This window comes from Ciconia boyciana, chromosome 4 (genome assembly GCF_034638445.1).
Source record: "Ciconia boyciana chromosome 4, ASM3463844v1, whole genome shotgun sequence".
Taxonomy (NCBI): Eukaryota; Metazoa; Chordata; class Aves; order Ciconiiformes; family Ciconiidae; genus Ciconia; species Ciconia boyciana.
Window position 1 is genome coordinate 39,435,831 of NC_132937.1, and position 18,448 is coordinate 39,454,278.

The 18,448-nt window shown below is 40.3% G+C and overlaps 1 protein-coding gene across 1 annotated transcript in view; it reads left to right on the forward strand.

The window, feature by feature from the left end:
- The window catches only part of NDUFAF2 (NADH:ubiquinone oxidoreductase complex assembly factor 2), an 85,905-nt gene that overhangs the window by 62,844 nt on the left and 4,613 nt on the right, over positions 1–18,448 (forward strand). The window contains exons 4-5 of the mRNA XM_072860356.1: positions 6,874–6,901; positions 12,904–12,907. Coding sequence (XP_072716457.1) covers positions 6,874–6,901; positions 12,904–12,907 — 32 coding nt within the window. The remainder of the gene's footprint in view (positions 1–6,873; positions 6,902–12,903; positions 12,908–18,448) is intronic.

Sequence of the window (18,448 nt, forward strand, 5' to 3'; positions counted from 1 at the left end):
CTTAAAGATTTAATGGGAATTATGGAAGGTTCACCTCGCTCCATGCTGTCTATTCCTCCAGCCCAATAAGCTACTCGGCTGGTGATAGAATGAGGTGTATTTGTCGGGTCAGGTCCTAAATTTAAGAAAACTCCCGGACCCCAATAGCCACTTGCTTCATCCTCAGTCAACATTATTCGGTCACCGCCACTGAGGCATAGTCGCCACAAGTATTCTGTTTCAGTTTCACCTGGTTTTCTGCTATATCTCTCTTGCAAATTTGTCAATTGCAACGGATCCCAGGGGATGGTTCGCGTAGTATGTCGCGGATGACCACCCCGAGGACCCACAGTTCTTTCTGTTTTAACAATGGGTCTGGCTTCATACTCAGGAGGATTTGTGGGGAACAAAGGGTCGTCATCTTCTGGCTCGCTGTCATCGGGATCACCCCAGATGTCTCCATCCCAGTCTTCAGGGGATACTATTAGTTTCCTAATCTGTACGATGTCGGGGGGGCGGGGAGCATGTATAAGCATCATCTCGACCTTTTCTCACAACTTTTGTCTTTTTTCCTTTTCCTCCTGTAACTGTTTCTGCAGTTGTTCAATTTTAAAAGATAGTAACAACTCAGTTGCCTTTCTACCTTCTATTTCTTTCTCTAGGTCCTGCTCCTTTTTATTTCTGTTGTCTCTTTCCTGATGTGCAGCTTCTAAACAGGCACCTAGCATCTTGCAGATAATTCCTTTCCCTTTTCCATCTTTTGTGTGGCCTCTAGTTACTTTTAGGTGTTCTTCAATGGCTTCCCAATTATGCCAATTGTCACGAGTCCATTCTGCTGAGAATGTGGGACTCAGATTCACTCCATGCCTCCGTAAATAATCAGTGATACTGCTTGCCATCCTGCCGACTACGCCAATTTGTCGCGGAAGGAGTGAGCGTGCACTTCACTCGTAAGAGAGAAGTAAAAATATAGTTTATTGATACAGAATAGGGAGTTAACAAAGTTCAATGCGACAGTGTTTTAACAAGATTCGATGGCGAGGCACACTTGATTATTTACTGCATAGAGGACAGGGTCAGACAAAACTGTCAGGGAGACCCTCCCGTTGAGTCATGAGGTTCGGAAGGATCCCCTTGCTTTCTAAACTCCTTCTCAGAGAGGAGTCTAGGTGTGGCTAGATCCAGTCCTAGTCCCAGACTTGGTCAACGGTTTATATCTAAAGGATTATATGTGCGCAATCAATCCTTTATATCACTTAGCTAAGATTTCAAAGTTTAGCATGCTGTTAGTCACTTACCGAGGATCTGTTGCGGCAAGGAATCTCTCAACCTCGAGGAGTAACCTTGAGAGGCGTCCCTGCTCAAGGGGAGATCCTGGCGTGCAGCCCGCTGCCGTGCAGGAGAGCTCAAAGGGCTCTTGGGCTGCTCCCTATTTATGGGGATAAGATGATTGACCCATAGTCATATTTGCATGCCGACCACAGGTTTTAGTTTCTTCAGTGGGCACATTGCACTAGGCTATTGCCCTAGGCTATTGTGTTGTTATCTGTCTCCTGAATTCACTTTAAGCTGATGCAGCCATTGTGACCAGATGCATCCATTACAATCACCGCTGGTGGTTATCACCTAAGCAGGGTTACAGAAGATAAAGGTCGGGGGCGGGGGAAGCACACCGTCACAGTACCCAGAGAACAATTGGCCCTACTATTAAAGCCTGAGGCAAAGAAGGCATTAAGTACCTCAGCCTTTTCCTCATCCTTGGTCACTGTGTTCCCTCCCCCGCCTACTAGGGGCTGTAGATTCTCCTTAGCTCTCCTTTTGCTGCTAATGTATTTGAAGAAGTATTTTTTGTTGTCTATTACGGCAGTAGCCAGATTGAGCTCTAGCTCGGCTTTGGCCCTTCTAATTTTCTCCCTGCACAACCTCGCTGCACCTTTGTAGTCCTCTTGACTTGCCTGCCCCTTCTTCCAGAGGTTGTAGACTCTCCTCTTTTTCCTGCGTTCGAGCCAAAGCTCTCTGTTCAGCCAGGCCGGTCTTCTTCCCCACAGGCTCGTCTTTCGGCACCTGGGGACAGCCTGCTCTTGTGCCTTTAGGACTTCCTCCTTAAAGAATGTCCAGCCTTCCTGGACTCCTTTGCCCTTCAGGACTGCCTCCCAGGGGACTCTGTCGACCAGTCTCCTAAACAGGCCAAAGTCTGCCCTCCGGAAGTCTAAGGTGGCAGTTTTGCTGACCCCCCTCGTTGGTTCTCCAAGTATCAAACACTCCATCATTTCATGATCACTCTGCCCAAGACGGCCTCCAACCATCACATGGCTCACAAGTCCTTCTCTGTTCGTGAACAAGAGGTCCAGCAGGGCACCTTCCCTAGTTGGCTCACTCACCAGCTGTGTCAGGAAGTTATCATCTGCCACACACTCCAGGAACCTCCTAGACTGTTTCCTCTCCACTGGATTGTGTTTCCAGCAGACATCCGGCAGGTTGAAGTCCCCCACAAGAACGAGGGCTAGCGATCATGAGGCTTCTCCCAGCTGCTTACAGAATAGTTCATCTGTCTCCTCATCTTGGTTGGGTGGTCTGTAACAGACTCCCACCACAATATCTGCCTTGTTGGCCTTCCCCCTGATTCTTACCCATAGACACTCCACCCTATCATCACCATCATTAAGCTCTAAACATTCCAGACACTCCCTAACATACAGGGCTACCCCACCTCCTCTCCTGCCTTGCCTGTCCCTCCTGAAGAGTTTATAGCCATCCATCGCTGCACTCCAGTTGTGCGAATCATCCCACCATGTTTCCGTGATGGCAACCATATCATAGTTTTCCTGGTGTACAAACAGCTTTGGGGGGCAGGGAAGCATGTTTTGATTGCAGTCAGTACATACATGTTACCTTCTCTACTTTACCAGGTTTAAAGCATCTTGGCTGACAATGGTGAGGGCATTTTGTTTTGTTAGCATAGGGAACGCGAGTGTTCATGCGGAAATGTTTTCCAGCTATAACTGTCACTGGACACTTTTTAATTAAGTGTGTGTGTGCGTGCATATGGTGTTCAAATAACATCTAATAAAGCACCTACCTGCCTTGTTTCCATCAGCAAATATTTAACTGTGGTATAAATCTGTTCAGTAATTTAAACCTGCATTGACTAAAAGTGTAATGGAGTGTAATTTTAAGATGTCATTTAGTTGGATTTTGTTAAAATTGGTGCTAAATCAGTAAGAAATCACTGGTTATATTTTTATATACATTCATTTTTCCTTTAATTGTTACTGTGGATTTCTCTTATGCCTAAGTTATGAGGGGTTGGTGTCCGGTGTTTTTGAACCATGTGTTGGGTGCTCAAAATATTGTTGATACCTTAGAAAAATTTGAAAAACTTTTTTTTAGTTTTCTGTCTGAAAGAGAACCACCTGAAAACTGGTGGTGATTAAATACATTAGAGCACTCCCATTCTTCTCCCCAAAGACTGAGGAGTGGTCAGATGAATGATTAGAAAAATGTGTTGCTTTTGAAAGACTGATAAAACTATTAGAAGCTAAAGTACAATATACTAAAATATACTCAGTTCAGATGATGTTTTCTTTGCTTTTAATCTTGTAATGTATCTTGAGCTGTGCTTTATGTAGAATATTTCAGAAATGGATTTGCACAGAGGGAATATTATATATTAAAGCTAACTAATTTCATCTTATGGCTATAAAGAGATTTTAGTAAATTTTGTTACTGTATTTCTCCCTCAGCTACGACACAGTGAAGGAATCTTTCATTGAATAATGATTTTCTAATGCAGCTCATTAGAGATGTTAAAATTAATTTACCTGTAGTAATTTGGAAAATGGTATCCAATCTTTGTGTCAGCAAGTTTTATTTAGGGTTAAACTGAAAAAGATTTGTAGTCCTGACATTTATTAGAAAGTAGGAAGGTTGATAGCTCCTATAAAACCATGCATTCAACTGCTCATTATAACTGGAAAGAAAAATAGCACGATGTTATAACTTTATGCATTATTTGTATATTTAAATAGATACAGTCTGATAATGGAATGTTTGATACAAGAAATCTTCCTAAACTGAGGATTGTTTTGTTGCTTTTGAGTGTTGGTACTAATTGAGATCTATTAATGAATTAAAATGTGTTGTGTAACACTCCTCGCTTCACAGCTTCTGTTCACAGGACATGTGTCATTGTGTTACCCTTCGCTGTTCTGTCTGTGGCTTGTTAAACTGAGACAGATAATTAAATGATAAAATCTTTTAATAGAAGTATTCCATTCATCTGAAAATCATTAATCAAATATCTGCCTAAAAGTCCCATCTGCTATGGAACGAAAATCTATTGTAACGGTTATATTTCAGCAGTTTCTAACTGCAGATTAATTTTTGTAGGATTTCAAATTTTAAGAATTTTTCTTTAAGAATCACTAATTGTAATCAGTTGAAGTTAAAATGCAGCTGGCATTTTAAGAAATTACTGGCAATTTCAACAAAATGAAGCAATTTTTAGGTTCTGAGAGTTGTGGAATTGAAACCAGTGGTACTGTAACAACTCCTTCCATGTGACAGAAGTGAGGCATGGCAAGGCAGAAGATGATACTTTGTTGAAAGCAATCCTTTAAATTTTGAAGGTTTAAAACTTAATTTTTTAACAAACATTTTAAACAACTTATTTTCCATTTTTCTCCAGCTGTATCTTTTATTGCTTAGTGTCCAGTATACATACTTCACTATACCTGATATCTCTACCACTTTATTGCTTTTCTGGATGCTGATGGAACTGTTGCTAAGTACGGACAAAGATGACTTCTGTCAGGAGGAAGGGCTTGTGTGCTCTGATTTTCTCTAATAACATTGTTGATCCTTTTACAAAGAGTGTCTGCAAGGCTGCCAGCTGAGAAGTGCCAGTCTCAGTCATGCCAGTTTAGGCTCTGGTCTTGCCAGATTTTGCATTTGGAAATCCTCATAAAATTTAAATGTTTGAAAGTGCTACAGGTACATGCAAAATGTGTTCTAACTCTATAGATTTAATAGAAAGTCATTTAGTTGTATTTTGGATTATCTTAATGGACTATTTTTCTCTCTGGTAACATTAAAGTTTTGCAGAAAGGGTGATGTTGACTGTTCAGTGCTCAGTTGCTTCTCCACAATGGCAAATTTGGGCCTAATCTTTGTTGGGACCAAAAGACCTCTGAGAAGAGCTGGCAGGGACTGCTTTTAAGAAAAGACGTTTGAGAATGGTATTTAAAAGAACACATCTTCAGAAAGTGTTATCTGATAGACAAGAAACAAAAGTAAGACCTTGCTTCATATCATTACAGGTATTTTACCATTAACTTTGAGTTAAGGCTGTTGGCCTTGCCATCATGGCTAAATTCCAAGCTATGTAATGCCATTTTGCCTCCCTTAATTCCAATCTTATGTTAATTGGAAACTATTCCTCCTAAAACCAGTTTCATAATGTTGCTGAAGCAGAGTGGTGTTAGTGTTTCACCCCGTGTGTAATTGCATTTTCAGTGGTGAGGTGAAATTATGACTCTGTGCAGCTTTTAGTGTTTTGGACTTGCTGTCTGAATCATTCCCTAGTTCCCCTCAAAATACAGCACAAATAGTATTGGAAAATTAGAATTTGGAATAGTTCCTTCTTAAAGCATTTCTGAAACTTTATAGACAGCTACAGGTCAGACCAGGAATTTGACTGGGTGATAAAGAAAATGTCATTTTTGCTCTAATTTTCAAGTACAGTAACAAACATCTTAATTATCCAAACATACAAAAGAACATTTTGCCATATCTTGGCACTTGGAACTGGCTTTCCTTATGTTTGTCTTTCTGTTTATTACTGGCCCCTTGCATTCTGCTACTCATTCATTTGAAAAATATGAGCAGAAAAGACAAATGTCTACAAAATATGCAACCTGGCACCTACCAATTGTGTGGATTGAAAAGCTATGAAAAAATGCTACGGCAGTGATACTTTTAGAGTGATGGATATTGCCTTGTTCACAGTCAGGGAATTTGTTTGTCTAATAATGCCTGTAATAGAGTTGGAGCTATCTCTAATAATTAATTGACTGAATGAAGCAAGACCCAACAGAGTGATGCTTCTCCATCTGTGATAGGGTTCCTTTGGATTGCTACCATCAGCGTTTGCAGTGGGAGTGGGCCTAAGTCTGTTGATTTTGGTTCATCATGGAAAACCTGAGCCACAGGACAATTGTTGTTGCCACTGCTCTCATTCCTCTGCTGTCCCTTCCAGCATGAATTGAGTGAGATGGAAGGAACCTTCCCTCGGTTACAGTACCTCCCCCTCAATACAGTGGGTAATCCCACGCAGCCTTATGACATGATGCAGTCAGGGCTCTGCAGCCCCTCACTTAAGTTTGGGGCTGTATCTTGCATCCCTGTAAAGGAAGTCTAGCTGGCACTAACATAAATAAGAGAGGTTTGGCTTTAACAATGCCTGGGGCATGCACAGGAATCCTTTTTCTCCAGAGCGGTCTAAGGCTTTTCATACTTTCCAGCAGCCATCTTGTCATTTTCTCAGGGTGAAGCTCAGCTTTGTATAGCAAGCTCAACAACAGGCCTGGACCATGAGCCCTGCTTAAGCCCTGTTTTGGAAGCCTGGGTGGTATGTAAACTGTGCCCAAGCTCTCCTAACAGAGGTGATCCCCCCTTCTGTGAAGACTGAGAGTATTGACACAGGAAATAACATCTTGGGACTTCATACTTTGGGAAATTATATTATGGCTTGCCAGGTTGTGGCAAATTCTAGTCTAGATTTTTATATAAATGTTTGCTTTCTGTTACAAATTAATTATAATTTTGAGTTTTAATACTGTCTGTGATCTTTGAAATAATCCATTTGATTTTTATTTCTTTTGCAGCTTGGATAAGAAAAAAAAGAGGATCCACCCACCACTGAGTTGAGAGATTAAGTGTCTTTAAATTTTCAATTGTTGTAAACTACAATAATTCATTTATAGTGGACTCATCTGTCCAGTAATTTGTCACTTTTGGTGGAGAATTTAGTATGTTGCTTGCCTAATTGATGAAATTATACACAGACTAGATATCTAACACTTAGGAAAAAGAAAAATAAATGGAAATATAAACTCCAATGTTCTTTAGTTGTTTCTTTTAGCTACATGAAGTTAGAGTCTTTAAGATGATGATGGCCATTCAAGAGTTTCTGTAATGAAACAAATTCTGAAATTACTGCTGTGAATTTTTAAAACAGGTCCTCTATGTATTGATGCAAATTTTTTTTCATGGTAGTTGACATTAAAATGCAGGTTTCAAATCCAATTGCCAGCGTATTCATCTACATTCATTCTACAGGAAAACAAATTGCATTAACATTTTACAATATCAATGAGATGGGGGAGTTGCAGCCATGACTTTTTCCATAAGTGGTTTCTAATGGAACGAAGCAGGGAAATATCCCACAGTCTGATGAGTTTGTAAAGAGTGGAACGAGTTTGACTGTTGATCTGTGTATACAGACGCACGCACATACACTGCTTGCCCTGGATTTGTATTGCAAGTTGCTAAGTGCCAGCTAGGAATGAGTGAGTAGATGAGGCATGGATTACTACAGAAGATTCAAACTGACACCCACAGGGGCAGATACTTGACTTGCATCAGTAGAAATAACTGTGCCGAATTCAGTGAAGCTGTGTTGGCATGCTCTAGCCAAGGATTTGGTCACTGAGATCTTCTGAAATATACTAGTCTGTGAAAAGTTGTCCTTCCTGCCCCTGTGTTAAGATGACCTGGGGAAGCTTGTCAGCTTATGTTTACAAGCCATAACTCATTGAAATGAGCTCCCACACAACTTACAGCTTTTCAACTATTTCTCTCTGCCTCTTTTTCCCACTTGCTGCTGAAGTTGTAGAGATAATAAGGGCTATAATACATCCACGAATGGAAGAAAATTAAGTTAAAATTATCCTCAAAGCTTTTTAGGACCTAAAACAAATCACAACACACTTTTCTTTGCATTAGCATTTGGAGAAGTATTAAGTGTGATTTTTTTTTAATTATTTTTTTTTTCTCCCTCATCATCCTAGTTATTTGTGCAGAAGGGATACTTCAGCAGTTGTTCTGCCTAATCTTGGACTGATCTCCTTTTAAGTAGCTCTGGCTCATACTAACTCTATACATACAACTTTTATTGTTGAAATTATCACCTCGTGATACTTGAAGATGGGGGGTGTTGCAGTGTTGCACGTCTTTTTTCCTATCATTTCCATGAGCCAGATTGCCTTGATAATTGTGCTAAGATGAACCTGCCCCAGAGAACACGGGCCGCCCTGGTTTTGGAATTGGTGCAATAAAGCTCCTTCTGGCACTGGAGGTGTTGGTTCTGTTTCAAAATAGGGAGCAAGGAGTCTCCGCAGGTGAGAGAACTGTGGATCAATAGTGTTCTAAATATTTTATCTTCCAGAAAAAGAAATTTATGGTGAATGAAAGATTATTTGGAGTAATGGTGCATTCAGAGTTACAGGACTGCTTATACCTTTAGTTTCATGAGGTAATAGATCTGAAAAATAATTTAGCAGCTAGGTACTTTATCTGCAGGGCTGTGCATTGACCTTATCAGAGCAGAAGTGATATACCAGGAATTTGAAAAGTAGTTTTCTTTCAAGTAATCTCTAAATTGTTTTTTCCTGTATAAGAAAAGCTACTTCAAATATATGTCTGTTAAAAATTCTTGCTAATATTTTGAAAATAATACTGCAGTCACATTTTAAATATGTAATAGCGCAGCTGAATTTTTTTTTCTGTATTAGTGTAGGGTGATATCTATGATTTACTTTTCTCCTGATTTGAAACCCTTATACCACAAACCTTTATATCACAATATAATTATAATTATACTAGTGAAGTACATATAGAATACTGTTTTTTCTCTATTTGTAGGACCGATTGGCTTTAGTGTTTTAGCTACATAAACTGTACTGGCTGCTATTCTGTATTATATTCCCTTTTTTATGCTAATGCTGATATGGTAAACTGCTGTTTGACAGCTATGGAACGAGGGAATATTTGTGACCATATTTCATGTTGAAACCCTGTGTAACAAATCTTAAATACAGCTTCACAGATCAGCTGGACACATCTTACTAATAGCACTGATGACCATATTTGGGAACCAATGGCTTGGTGAATAGTGTAGGCCAACAAAATGTAATTCAGAATCACCATGACATGTCAGTCACTTAAGTGAGAATGAATGCGAGTTGTCCTTCCTTACACTGGTCAAGGTAGCTAGGTCATGACACCAGCTAAGTCTGTTGATGGTGTTCTTAAGACTTGATAATGTTTTGGGATCAGGCCATTCTTCCACAAACACCTAACTAACTGATCTCTTTTTTTTGTTTCCATGATAAAGCTTTCATTTTCTCACAGAAGAAATTGCTTTAAATATCTTTATCTTTAGATTCTAATTTTTCTTCTGGAAGAATACTCCAGTGACTTCACAAGACAACTTGCTCAGTGTTTAGTGTTTCACATATTTACAGTTTCTTTCCTCCCTGCCCCCCCCCCCCCCACCTCCCCGTTTCCCATTTTTTGGAGGAAGTCACTTAGAGCAGGACTTCTGTGTGCTGGGTGTGCTGGGTTAGTCATAACCCAAGAATGCTGCTCATTGCCTTGGTTATTTCTAATCTGACCAGTAATGTAAGGCATGTTATTGGTTGGAAGCCTTGGGTTTTGAAAGCTAGCTTCTGGGGTACTGGAAACAGTTGGTTGCCTTTTGATTTTATTACAGCTTGAAATACGCCAAGTCTCATTCTCAACTCAGTTATGATGAGGGTGATAACTTTGCAAATGAATCCAGATCAAGTTGTTTCTTATCTTGTGCTTAAACATATTCTATTCCTATGATAATTAGGTAGTCCATTTTGGCAGAGAATTTTGGATCACATCTGCACCCAGTGTAAGCATGCATGTGTGCATACACATACATATACACATACTGCTTTATAGCAGGTGAGAATCTGAGCTTGTATATGTATATTTTTGCATTACTATAGCATTCTGTCATCTGTCCTTTTACATATATTGTGTATGGTCCTATATGGTTGGCTGAGGAAAATTTGTCATTACCTTTATTCCTGTGCAGCTGTAAATGATATTTTAACCAATTTAACAAGTGATGAATAATTAAGTAGACTATTACATTTCTTTATTATGTATATAGGAAAATAGATGTATGTAGCATATTTTTTGGCAAATAGGAAATATGTCCTTGTGTAGAGAGCTTACAGTTTTAAATTAATGAAAATGTTTTAAAGGCTACAGATATTAAAATATTTTAATCAAATGCTATTTTGTGGAAGCAGATTTAATAATTTATCACTTTACATGCAAATTAGTTTACCTGCTAAGCATTCACGTTGTTAGAAGTTATTAACAAAAGTTGTCTTGGGATATAGCAGTTGTTTTATAGGAGTGATGTTCCATCCATGCAAATTATTTCTTTAAGAGACTATTCCCTTCCATTCTTCAAGCCATAGTCCACTTTCAGTATGGCTCATCAACTAGGTTGTAAGGTAAATGTAAACTTGCTGTTTCGCATATACTCCTACCTCTCAGTTTTCCTACTGGCTACAGATTTCACTCCTGATTTAAAACATGGCATCTTTATATTTTGGATTTTTCACATCTCAGTTGCAAAGGAAATAAAAAATGCTCTTGGGGGCAGGGGGAAAATCCTTCTCCTGAGGACTCCTTTTTTGGGCCTATGTTGCTATTCCATCACCAAAATGGAACTCCCCAAATTTAAAAGACATTAAACAATGTAACACCTATAGGACCACTGTGAGTATGTCTCACTCTTTTTATGCACCTTCATGAATTTCATATAAAATTCTGCTGACAAGAACTTCTCAAGACTTCTCAGTGCTTTGGTGATAAGGCAACTTTGCATAGCATGGACAAGCTTTGCTGTGTTCTAAATCTCCTGTTTTCATTCTGGGTGACAATACCTTTTTTTTTTTTTAAAAAAAAAAAGCTTCATTTAAGATTTGAGATAGCATTATGTAAGTATATTCAAAAGATTAATGAAAGAAATTGTTATTTTCTGTTGGTGCAGCTCCTAATTGAGATAGTGGCTGGATGCATAAGATACTTGGAAGTTTTGGTTTTGGTGCCTGTTTCAAAAGATTATCTACCTCTCTATCTGTCTCTCATATTTATACGATCAATGCATATGTAACACATAGCCAGATTTTCCCCCACATAGATAGTGGGAGTCATATCATTAAAATCAGTTTAGATATCTTGTATCTAAAAGACACATTGAGTCTTCTAAACCTGGAGTTAAGGAACTAAGAGGCATATTTTTAAGGATGTAGCAAACCTTAAAAATATCAGGCATCTAGTGAGGTTTCTAAGCCTTTCTGTGCCTAACTTCCATTTGATTTCTTTAGCATTTCTGATTTCAGAGGGCATCAGATTTGTAGGGGCTTTTAAAGAATCCTACTGTCTGTAACACAAGGTACCTGAATGTATTTAGAAAGCTAACCTTTGTTTTTTCCCATAACAGACCTTGTAGCAACGCGCTACTTCTGACAATGTCCTGAGGTTCTAAAGTATCTGAGTAACTTGGCGTTGTTTATGACCTTGTCTGTAGAATGGAGCTAGAAATAAAGTTACAGGCAATTTTGGGGTGCCAGAAAATGTGCGAGGAAAAACCAGAGAAGGTTCTCATGGCAATGCCTAGAGAAACTGGTATGGAGAGAAATGTGGTTCATCTCTGAACCTGCCAATGTGATATCCTGCAGTTGCCAGATGTGTACCTATAGTAAAACTACTCTGTGAACACAGATCTTTGTACTAGAAGTCACTTCGCTGTTAAGCTAGATGCCACTTCCTCTGTAGTGCACACAGGGCTGCATAGCTACAAGTATTCTCAATTTAAATTGAAACATCACTGTTGCTTTGTGTGCATGTGTATGTATGTTAATATTTCATGGGAGGTAAAGTAGAATTGCGTGTTCCTTTAACTAGCGTCAAGAGCCTGAAAATAGTTTGAAATAGAAAATACCACAGTAAATGACTGCTTTTCTCATGCATTATGTACTTGTTACACAGTAATAAAACTCAGTGGCTTCTGAATTGCACAGTTGGATAGAAGGTGAAATGTTAAAAAAAAAACCTTTTTGTGACAGCTCCTGTCTTCTTTCAAACTATTTCTAGCATTTCCATAATTCTCTGTTTTGACAACCTCCTTGTCAAGGGAGGAAAAATGTACTTCAGTGAGTTGTAATAAGCGTAATGTTTTGATGATTGTCGCCCCCCCCCCCCCAATAATTACATTGAAATTACGTTCTGTTTGGTTGCCACAATGCATACCCACTTTTCCCATTTATTTGATCATAAGTATTATTTATTTGAGAGATGCTATGATGAAAACTAGCTTCAGTCATAGAGATTAGTTTACACAGAATTCACGTTCCTTTAACCAGAATGGGATGCCATTTAGAAAAATTCTTTGTTTGACACTGTTGGGATTGCACATTATAGTTTTGCTTCTATCTTCTTTCAGATGCTTCAGTTGAGAAGTTTTAAAATGAGAACTCTGACATGGAGATTGTACATTCTTGCATAGAGAACAGGACTTAGCAAATGAGTATTTTACTCCTGAAGCCACAAAAAGCTGCAGAATATGATTTACAGTTCTTGGAAATGCTGTTTAAAAAGCACAGGGATAAACATTTCTTCTGAGCTAAATATTTTCCACCACTGTTGTCCAGGATCCTGGGATCACAACCAGGATTGAAACTTTGGGACACATTCAAATGATTTGACTTCTATTTGCATAGTAAGTGCATGATTCCAGAGAGGATTATTAGTGCAGTAAAATTTGACAATATAAAGAGCTGAGCTAGAAAGGTCTAAATAGAAGGGAGTGGTCAGAGAAGTAAAAAAAAAAAAAAAAGCGAGAGCTTGAAGAGTCATAGAATCATAGAATGGTTTGGGTTGGAAGGGACCTTTACAGGTCATCTAGTCCAACCTCCCTGCAATGAGCAGGGACATCTTCCACTAGATCAGGTCGATCAGAGCCCTGTCCAACCTGACCTTGAATGTTTCCAGGGATGGGGCATCTACCACCTCTCTGGGCATCCTGTTCCAGTGTTTCACCACCCTCATAGTGAAGAATTTCTTCCTTATATCTAGTCTGAATCTACCCTCTTTCAGTTTAAAACCATTACCCCTTGTCCTATCGCTACAGGCCCTACTAAAAAGTCTGTCCCCCTCTTTCTTATAAGCCCCCTTTAAGTATTGAAAGGCCGCAATAAGGTCTCCCCGGAGCCTTCTCTTCTCCAGGCTGAACAACCCCAACTCTCTCAGCCTGTCCTCGTAGGAGAGATGTTCCATCCCTCTGATCATTTTTGTGGCCCTCCTCTGGACCTGCTCCAACAGGTCCATGTCTTTCCTGTGTTGAGGGCTCCAGAGCTGGACGCAGTACTCCAGGTGGGGTCTCACCAGAGCGGAGTGGAGGGGCAGAACCACCTCCCTCGACCTGCTGGCCACGCTTCTTTTGATGCAGCCCAGGATACGGTTGGCTTTCTGGGCTGCAAGTGCACATTGCTGGCTCATGTCCAGCTTTTCATCCACCAATACCCCCAAGTCCTTATCTGCAGGGCTGCTCTCAATCCCTTCATCCCCCAGCCTGTATTGATACCAGGGGTTATTGCCCAGTATAAAATCGAGTTTTTCCTCTTATTCTCTTTAACTTTGTCCTCAGGTTTGAAACATAGGTGCTTGTCAGCCTCCACAGAAGAGTATCGAGGCACCAAGTTGTCCCATTACTTCCAGTTTGCCTATGCTGCAGATCCCAAGGCTGTAGGGGAGAGAGCTGCTGACACTCTGCTACTCCTCTCCATATGGGAGGGAGTGCATGGAGCATTGGCTCTGTCTCCTAATTCACTGTCAGCACAGCTGAACGGGGGTGGAGGGAGAAGTAACACGTACCAGGAAAAGGGCTGGTACAGATTATATCATATGTAGAGTAAGAGGAAAGCAAGGAACAAATTGGGACTGAGTCACAGCTACAGTTCCTTGTTTGCTCTGTGGGCATCAAGGCTACGCATTGCCCTTTATTCAGGGCAGAGTGCAATGGTGCCAGGCTAGTTTGTGATTTTTGCTGCTTCTACACAGTTTCATCTGTGGTCTTGAACATATATTTAGTTCTGTACAAAAATATTTGCAGTATTATAAAAATAATTCAGTAGCAAACCCTTACTGACTCCATGTGTTGCCGACATGCTTTACATCCCAGTGTCTGTGCCTTTTCTCTTCCTTTTGCCTCTCATTACAATATGTTCTTGCCAAATACGTGTGCTACACTGTGGTGCCCTAGAGACTATTTCAGGTCATGCCAGAGATTCTGTAGCTCAGAAGTAGCAATATAATAATTCAGTAATAGTTAGAATTGGTTCTCTGTAGATTCGATTTAAACAAAAATTGCTGTCAGTTAGAATTAGTATTTAACTGATTTAGCTTGATAGTAAATGTGGTACTAGCACTGCATTTAAAACTAAATATTGGGCTGTCATCAAAGCATATATTTGTACGTATATTTGTAATTAATATATTGGTTTAACACACATTAATTGTGGAGTGCTTTAAACCTTAATTGCAATTTTTGTGCTGTTACTGATTGATTCCAAAGAATTAGTGCACCTCTCATTTACAGGATTAGGAACCCAAAATGCACAAACAGCCTTCATCTAGAGTGAACTGTAACAGATGATCCTAAGGAGTTACCTTTCCCTTACAATAGAATGGGAGTCAGAGTTTCCCCTTTCAAAAACCTGTGGTAGCATTAGAGGTCTGTTTCTGTATCTGATTATGTTTAAGGGGTTGTTGCAGGTTGTAAGCAGAAGTAACTGTTCTAAAACAGCAGCTATGTTAGTTTAATAATTTGTTTGGGTAATTTATCTGATTTATGTTAAAAGGTCAAAAAAGCTGTTCTACAAAGCCTAGACAATGAAAGATGCCATAAATTGTGATGTATCCAACAAAGATCATTCAGATCAGTTTACTTTTGAATTATGCAGGGTGCGTCCTTCTAAAAAATCACATCAAGTGCACAGAACACAGTCCATATTTTAATATTGCAACTGGTCAGAGATTTGCTCTAAAACAAAATCTGAATAAAGCAAATCTTACATTGATTTGACTAACGTTGATTGACCGAAGATATTTAGCAAGTATGTTCTTTACAAAATTAGCAGTCAGCTGGCTCAGTGTTTGATTTAAATAAGGATTTTAGCAAAGCCAGGTATGTCTTCCTAATTCAAACTGCTCTTCTGTTTTTGCCATGCACTGACACAGCCCTTCATTTACCACACTATTTCTTATTCCCAACCTGCTCATGCTCAGTTGCTGAGTTAACAAGACCTGCCCTGGGTCAGAACATTCAGTGCTTCCCAGTGATAAGGTCCTCTCTCTGCCTCCTACTCTTGAAATATGATGTAATATCCTATTATTTCATCTTTCTATTTAACTTGTGGAACTGGAAAATGGAGTTTAGTTAACCAGTTTGGCGATATTATAAAAACAGGTGATTTGGCTTAACTTCTAGCACTTTGCTGGACTTTTAGTTAATTTGTCAGTGAAGAAAAAATCTGACATGTTAAATTGTCTTATAACAATCAACTTTTTGAATACTGTTTCAAAACAGATTTTTCTTTTCTATTTGTATTTTTTATTTTTATTTTAAAAGAGGATTTCTGCTAACTTGTATAAATGCATTTTTAACAGGCAGAGTTCAAAGTTCAAGTTCACTCATGATTAAACATAAAATATTCAAACTAGACACCAAAATGCAAGTATTCTATGAATATGTAGTGTATGTACAGTTCAAACAAAGAACATTAATCTGTCCAAATGTTTTTCAGTTCTGGCATAAAATAATAGTTAGCTAACCCTATTCAAATCAAGAGAAATCATGAGTATTTCAAAGTATGCAAGATAACTTAGGAAGTTGGAACAGTTTCTAAGACAACATTAAGAAGCTATTTATTTTTAATTTAATCAAAATACAAACCCATCTGAAATGAAATGTGACATCTTTGCTCAAAATTAATAATATATAAACCCCTTGTATTTATGGGTTTGGGTATAGTGTCTTTAGAAAATCATCTGGAAAGAACAAAACCAAAATAAGTATCAGTCTGTTAAAATAACCTTTAAACGATTGCTCTTGGACGTTGTTACATTGGTACTGTATGTCTAGCCATCTGCATCCTTTAGAGCTACTTGTTCACCAATTCTGGGTTGCCCTTTGCCTTCAGGAGATTGAAAATGCTGCATGAGAGGCAAGTGGTGTGCGGTGGGTTGACCCTGGCTGGACATCAGGTGCCCACCAAGCCGCTCTATCACTCCCCCTCCTCAGCAGGACAGGGGGAGAAAATATGACAAAAGGCTCGTGGGTCGAGATAAGGACAGGGAGATCACTCAGCAATTACCATCACAGGCAAAACAGACTCAACTCAGGGAAATTAGTTGAATTTATTACCAGTCAAATCAGAGTAGGAGAATGAGAAATAAAACCAAATTGTAAAACACCTTCCCCCCACCCCTCCCTTCTTCCCAGGCTCAACTTCACTCACCAATTCTCTACCTCCTCCCCCTGAGCAGCACAGGGGGATGGGGAATGGGGGTTGCAGTCAGTTCATCACATGTTGTCTCTGCCGCTCCTTCCTCCTCACACTCTTCCCCTGCTCCAGCATGGGGTCCCTCCCACGGGAGACAGTTCTCCATGAACTTCTCCAACATGAGTCATTCCCACAGGGTGCAGTTCTTCATGAACTGCTCCAGCATGGGTCCTTTCCACGGGGTGCAGTCCTTCAGGAACAGACTGCTCCAGCGTGGGTCCCCCACGGGGTCACAGGTCCTGCCAGAAGACCTGCTCCAGCGTGGGCTTCCTCTCTCCACAGGGTCACAGGTCCTGCCAGGAGCCTGCTCCAGTATGGACTCTCCATGGGGTCACAGCCTCCTTTGGGTGCATCCACCTGCTCCGGCGTGGGGTCCTCCACGGGCTGCAGGTGGATCTCTGCTCCACTGTGGACCTCCATGGACTGCAGGGGGACAGCCTGCCTCACCATGGTCTTTACCACGGGCTGCAGGGGAATCTCTGCTCCGGTGCCTGGAGCACCTCGTGCCCCTCCTTCTTCACTGACCTTGGTGTCTGCAGAGTTGTTTCTCTCACATATTCTCACTCCTCTCTCTGGCTGCAGTTGCTGTTGCGCAGGTGTGGGGTTTTTTTTTCCCCCTTCTTAAGTATGTTATCCCAGAGGCACTACCACTGTCGCTGATTGTCTTGGCCTTGGCCAGCAGCGGGTCCATCTTGGAGCCGGCTGGCATTGGCTCTATCGGACACAGAGGAAGCTTCTGGCATCTTCTCACAGAAGCCGCCCCTGTAGCCCCCCCTGCTACCAAAACCTTGCCACGCAAACCCAGTACATAGCGTAATAACCTATGGATGGCTTGAGGACCTAGAGGGAAACAGTAAAGAAGTAAGAGGAAGGGGAGGAGGAGTTCCTCAGATTGTGGGGTTCAGGAGTGCTGCAGGATAGAAAGGGTTAAGTACAGACATTTGCCTGTGGAGAAGACTAGCAAGAAGTGTTCAGCAAAGACTAGTCACTACTGAGCAAGACCCCAGCTGTGGGAATAAGCATGTCTAGAGAAACCTTTTTTGTATTTATGGCATTTTCCTACCAGGAGGAACTAATTTTATTTATTCTGTAAGGCTGCTAGTTTATCAGAAAAGGGAAAGCAGCGACAATATGAGATCCTTTAAGAGTGAAAGAATGTTCAGCTCTAAATCTTCAGCCTAAAAAGTGGGTCTTCCATGTTCAGCCTGGTATCCACTGAAAGTCATTTGACTGGAGACAGACTTCTAGATTTTTCTCCTTCTGTGGAGTAGAGGTGAATACAGTTTCCAAGCAGTAGAGGATGCTTGGTGATACATCTCAGCTGCCAGTTAAGCAAGAGCTTTAAACAAAAATATAGTTTGCAAGAAAAGTGGAAATTACAGAAGATCCCTCATTAGACCACTCAGATGTAGCAGCTGAAACAGGCACACTGATGGTTACATGCCAGTGGCATGAAATACAGTCTGATCCCTTTTGCAGCAATGAACTTGGAAGACAGCAACAGGTCTTGGACTGCATTGCCCCCATGAGCAGGCCATCTTTCATTCTTTGTTCATGCAGCTGCTACCACTACTAAGCTGTCAAAATATGCAGAAGTCATCAGTTTCTGGATGAAAAGCAGCTGCCTCAAATGCCACATAGGGCCACTTTGGCATTTCCTTAATAATAATGTTAGGTTCTTCAAGAAAACCTTGAGATCACTTTCTTAAACCCTGCCTTTCTAAGGAGGGAAGGTATGCAGCTCCAATCATTAGAAGGATTAAAAACCTCATAGAGCTTACAATAATCACCAAAGC